This window comes from Lemur catta, chromosome 1, assembly GCF_020740605.2.
Source record: "Lemur catta isolate mLemCat1 chromosome 1, mLemCat1.pri, whole genome shotgun sequence".
In the NCBI taxonomy this organism is placed as follows: Eukaryota; Metazoa; Chordata; class Mammalia; order Primates; family Lemuridae; genus Lemur; species Lemur catta.
The window spans coordinates 107,336,298-107,341,550 of NC_059128.1; the positions used below are offsets into that span (position 1 = coordinate 107,336,298).

General features: G+C 58.3%; 1 protein-coding gene across 1 annotated transcript; it reads left to right on the top strand.

The window, feature by feature from the left end:
• Window positions 1-3,133: 3,133 nt before the first annotated feature.
• On the top strand, window positions 3,134-4,945 carry RPS15 (ribosomal protein S15). The gene is made up of 4 exons (XM_045543572.1): window positions 3,134-3,234; window positions 3,563-3,648; window positions 4,459-4,693; window positions 4,796-4,945. The coding sequence occupies exons 1-4, from the start codon at window positions 3,232-3,234 to the stop codon at window positions 4,907-4,909; spliced, it is 438 nt and encodes a 145-aa protein (XP_045399528.1). The 5' UTR covers window positions 3,134-3,231; the 3' UTR covers window positions 4,910-4,945.
• The last annotated feature ends 308 nt before the right edge of the window (window positions 4,946-5,253 follow it).

The window sequence follows — 5,253 nt, forward strand, 5'->3', positions numbered from 1 at the left end:
CGCTGTGTCCGTGTCTTCCCTCCGTCTCAGCCTGCGCTTATGCTTCCTGGGCCTGGGAAAGGTCTGGAAGCTCAGACGTGCCCTCACCCCAGCCTCTGCTCTCCGTGGTCGAGGTTCTCCGGGGGCTCTCCTGGAGTTGTCACCCAGGGCAGCGGCCTGACTGGGGCGCCAGGGCCCACCCCCAGTGCGTCTTGAGGTTCTGGCAGATGTGAATTTTAGGGTGCCCGTTGGCCACTTGTCTCTGGGAATATGGGCTTTAAGCCTGTGTCCCGCCTACCTGTTCTGATGCCTGAGGGTGGGAGTGCCGCTGCAGTGCAGGTTCCTGGCTCTGTGGCCCTCTCCCATCTCAAGCCTCTTAGTCACATTTAGCTACAGAAGGTGATACCGTAGGTTCTGGGAATCAGGGCAGGGACGACTCGGTGGGTAATGAACGAGACTGTCAGAAACCCCATCCCCAGCTCACTCTGGGGCAAGGAAGAGTTGACCCAGCTCGTACACAGCCAAGAAGAGGCATGGCCCCCGCATGCACCTTGGGCCAGGCCACACAACCAGCCCTGCACTTCATTCTCAAAGCTCTTTGCTGTCTCCTCCAGAGCTGCTGCTGCCCCGGGTTATGGAGGTGTGGGGGTCAGGTAGGAGGGGCCCTTGCCACACCACGGGAATCGTTGCCGTAAGAGCTCCCAGTTGTGAGGTCAATTCTCTGCAAAATTAATTCCCCTGGCAAAGAAGCAACATGAAAAAATTCACAGGTTTCTAGCCAACCTGAGTGTGCCCGGGATGGTGTTTGTTACATGAAAATGGGCAGACACCTGTTGGGTGACACCACAGTGCCTGCAGGTCCTTGTGCTCCTCAGGGACAGGGAGACTCTGCCATGTTTGGGGCAGAGTTTGGCTTCCCCCGGGACTGTGAGCACGGCTGAAGAGGGCTCAGCTTCCTTTGTCACTTGATGTTGCCCCTGGCCCCCAGCACCACAGCTAAGCTCAGGGCCTGCCTACCCCCACCAGGTTCCGGAAGGTGTGCACAAACTGAAAGCTTTTGAGCCAACGGTCTGGAGCCACGTCTCCCTCCACCCACCCTGAGGACACTCCGACTACATGCGGGGCCTCTTGGACTCTCTCAATTCTTTGTCTTCTGCCCTGGGCATTTTCTTCTCATTGACTCACCCCTAAACATTAGAGTCCCACTGTGTACAGCAGACAGTCCCAGGCAGGGAAACTGAGGCACAGCAGAATGAGATGGGGCAGCACAGGCCTTTGTTTCGGCACCTCCCAGGTCATTGGGCCTCCGGGCCTTTGCACTGGTCCGTCTAGCAGAACTCAGGGCAGCTCGCCTCTCTGATATCACTGCTGATATACAGCCAGGTGTCGCTTAAGAACGGAGATACTGGCCGGGCGCGGTGGCTCACACCTGTAATCCTAGCACTCTGGGAGGCCGAGGCGGGTGGATCGCTCGCGGTCAGGAGTTCGAGACCAGCCTGAGCAAGAGTGAGACCCCGTCTCTACCAAAAATAGAAAGAAATGATTTGGACAGCTAAAAATCTATATAGAAAAAATTAGCCGGGCATGGTGGCACATGCCTGTAGTCCCAGCTACTGGGGAGGCTGAGGCAGTAGGATCACTTAAGCCCAGGAGTTTGAGGTTGCTGTGAGTTAGGCTGACGCCACAGCACTCACTCTAGCCTGGGCAACAAAGCGAGACTCTGTCTCAAAAAAAAAAAAAGAACGGAGATACTTTCTGAGAACACCCTCCATTGCAATTTCGTGGTGCAGACATCACCGAGTACTCATGCAGACCCAGGCCCTACTGTGCACCTCGCTGTGCGGTGTGGCCTGTTGCTCCTGGGCTGCCACCTGCACAGCTCGTCCCTACTAAATACTGCAGGCAACTGTGATGCAACGGTAAGTGTCTGTGTCTCTAAACCTATCTAAACACAGAAGAGGCACAGTAAAAATAAGGTATCATGATCTTAGGGGACCACCGTTGCACATGTGGTCTGCTGTCGGCTGTACCTCAGTTTACATCTGCCATGTCCCTTTTTGCTTTCTGTGGGTTGCCCAGCTTTTTCCTGTATTCTTCTGTTATGTTTTCTTTTGCATTAAATAATATTCTTTATTTTTTTGAGTGGTTTTTTTTTTTTAGTGCTTGCTCTCTATTTTTTAAAATTATGGTAAGATACACATAAAACTCACCAACTTCACCGTTTTTAAGTTTGATTCAGTGGCTAAAGCACATTCACATTGTGCAACCATCACCACCTCCATCCCCGTGAGACACTCACTCCCCACCCCCTCCCCAGCCCCTAGCACCTGCCATCCTACTTCCTGTCTGGATCTGGCGACTCCAGGGACCACCTGTGAGTGGAATCACACAGGACTTGTCCTTCTGGGTCTGGCATCTCTCACTGGGCACGATGTCCTCAAGGTCCATCCACATTGCAGCCTGTGTCAGGCTGAGTACTGTGTGGATGGACCACGTTCTGTGTCCACTTAGTGTGGGTGTACTCTGGGTTGCGTCCACCTTGCGTTCCCTGTGATGGCGCTGCTGTGAGCATGGGTGTGCACGTACCTGTGAGCCCTGCTCCCTGTTCTTTTGGACATTTGCCCAGAAGTGGGACTGCTGGGTCACGCGGTTCCGCATCTTAATGCATCACCCTCAGACTTATGCTGATTTAGTACCAGCGAGATGCAGACATCACTCTCAGTAGCTGGTCCCCTATGTGAGCAACGGTGGTTGCACTTGCACATCTGTCTATGTTATGAGCCCAGCGATGTGCTGTCACAGCTGCTGACTTTATGTCCCTTAAAGCCTGGCCAGTGTCCTGTCTCCCCTGTGCGCCGACATCTGTAAGTGACCTTGCTCCTTGTGTGTCCATGTGCTTTCCGCACTGGGACCCGAACCCCCAAACCCCATCTGCTTGCAAACAGTAGGCGCTCCATAAGTGCTTGTTGAGGAGGGCGCCATCGTGTAGGGCACAGCACGACCCTGAGGCTCAGAAAAGGGCAGCAACGCGTCCCAAGGGCCTTCGCTGGAGGCTGGGGCTCTGCAGACCACGGGCGGCCCCTTTGGTCCCTGCGGCCTGTGTTCTGCCCTCCGGACGGCAGGGGGCGCGCGTCCGCCGCCTGGGAGACGGAAACGCGAGCGCGCGCACGGCCGAGGGGTGGGGCACGCCGTCGGCCTTGCAATAACTGCGCAGGCGCGGGCAGGGGCTGTCCTTTTTGAGGAGCCGGCAAGATGGTGAGTGTTAAGTTTGGCGCGTCCCGGTCGGGCCTATCCGGCTCCATCCGAGCCCTGGCCACCCCGTGGGGGCAGGGGCTAGGCCCCGCGACTGCGGCGGCCCGCTCCTGGCCTCCGGGGCCGCGGGATGGGGGCGAGGGCGGGCCCGCTGGGTGTCAGGACGCCGCGGGACGGGGGAGGCCGGACGGGCCCCCGAAGCCCGGAGCCGTGCGCGCCTCCCCGGAGGGTCTCGAGGCGCTGTGTCCCCGCGGGGACCTCGGCCCGGTGACCCCTCCGTGAGGCCGCGGGAGGGGGGTGTCGGGCTTCCGCTGATCCCCAGCCCGCACAGGCGGAAGTGGAGCAGAAGAAGAAGCGGACATTCCGCAAGTTCACCTACCGCGGCGTGGATCTGGACCAGCTGCTGGACATGTCCTAGTAAGGCCGCGCGGGGGCCGTTGGGGGCCAGGGCCCCTGGGCAGTGTCCTTGGCGTCCCGGGCCAGCCCGTCCCTGCGCGACGCTGCTGCGGTGGGGTGAGCGCGGTTAACTCCGACGTGTCTACATTGGGCTCCTTTCCAGCCGATTGGAAGTGTAAATGGTGCATGTGTTCCACGTGTCCTAACAACGGGCCACGGGTGGGAGTTGGCGGGCGCCCTGGGCTTTCCAGGCAGGGTTGGCGGTGTTCTGCCCCAGGTGTAGGAGGGGCAGGAGGACCTGGCCTCTCGAGGCCACGGAGGAGACTTATGACACCTGCGGGGTACCTGGCACAAAGGAGCCTGCTCCATGGCTGGGGCTTTTTAAGTCAGACTCGCTTGGATTTTTTTTAGATGCTTTTGGCCCGAGCTGTGTTGTTACAGGTTCGGCATCTTGTCCATGAGGTTCTAGCTGCTAAGCCACCCTACCAGGCACTGTTTTTTTTCTCCTTAATTTTTTAAAATTTTTTAATTTATTTTGAGATAGTCTCTGGCACAGGCTGGAGTGCAGTGGCACAATCAGCTCACTGCAGCCTCAAACTCCTGGGCTCTAGTGATCCTCCTGCCTTAGTCTCCCAAAGTGCTGGGATTGTAGGCCCTTCTTATTTTCTGTCTGTGAACAGCTATGTGTCAGTTCTTGTATTTGAGGGGCTCATCCCCAGTATTGGGTAGGGGGTGTCAGTGTGACCCTGGCCTAGGCATGTTCCCTGCAGGCCCCAGGGCAGGGTGGGCGGTCTCAGGGCTTAGTCCCTCCACCTTACCCGTCCTCCCCAGTGAGCAGCTGATGCAGTTGTACAGTGCGCGCCAGCGGCGGCGGCTGAACCGGGGCCTGCGCCGCAAGCAGCACTCACTGCTGAAGCGCCTGCGCAAGGCCAAGAAGGAGGCACCGCCCATGGAGAAGCCTGAGGTGGTGAAGACGCACCTGCGGGACATGATCATCCTGCCTGAGATGGTGGGCAGCATGGTGGGCGTCTACAACGGCAAGACTTTCAACCAGGTGGAGATCAAGGTGTGTGCAGCCTGTCCCTGAGTCGTCCTGGGCCTGGGGCGGGCGGGTTGCCTGTCCACCCACAGTCACCTGACAGCCACCTCTGCTCTTGGCCTCCCACAGCCCGAGATGATCGGCCACTACCTGGGGGAGTTCTCCATCACCTACAAGCCGGTTAAGCACGGCCGGCCCGGCATCGGTGCCACCCACTCCTCCCGCTTCATCCCCCTCAAGTAGCCTGCTCAGCCAATAAAGACACTTCTTTAGTCCTAAGTGCACCTGTCCTTCAGAGGGTCTGGGGTGGGGGGTGTTAATCGTGCCCTTTAGGAGGGGCCTGGTGCACAGTCCAGGGCTGTGTGCAAGTGCTGGGCAGTGTCACCCCTCCAGCCCCTGCTCTCCCAGGGCCCCTCAGGCTCCAGTTGCGGGTTCTTCCTACAGGGGAGGCATGTGAGCCACAGGAACCTTTGGGTGACCTGAGCCTCTGTCCCTCTCCCTGGGGACCTCTGTGCTCCTGCAAGCTCCTGGGAGGCTAATGCTAGCCCCAGTCCTCCCAGCCTTGGGCTGAGACTTCTGAGCCTCAT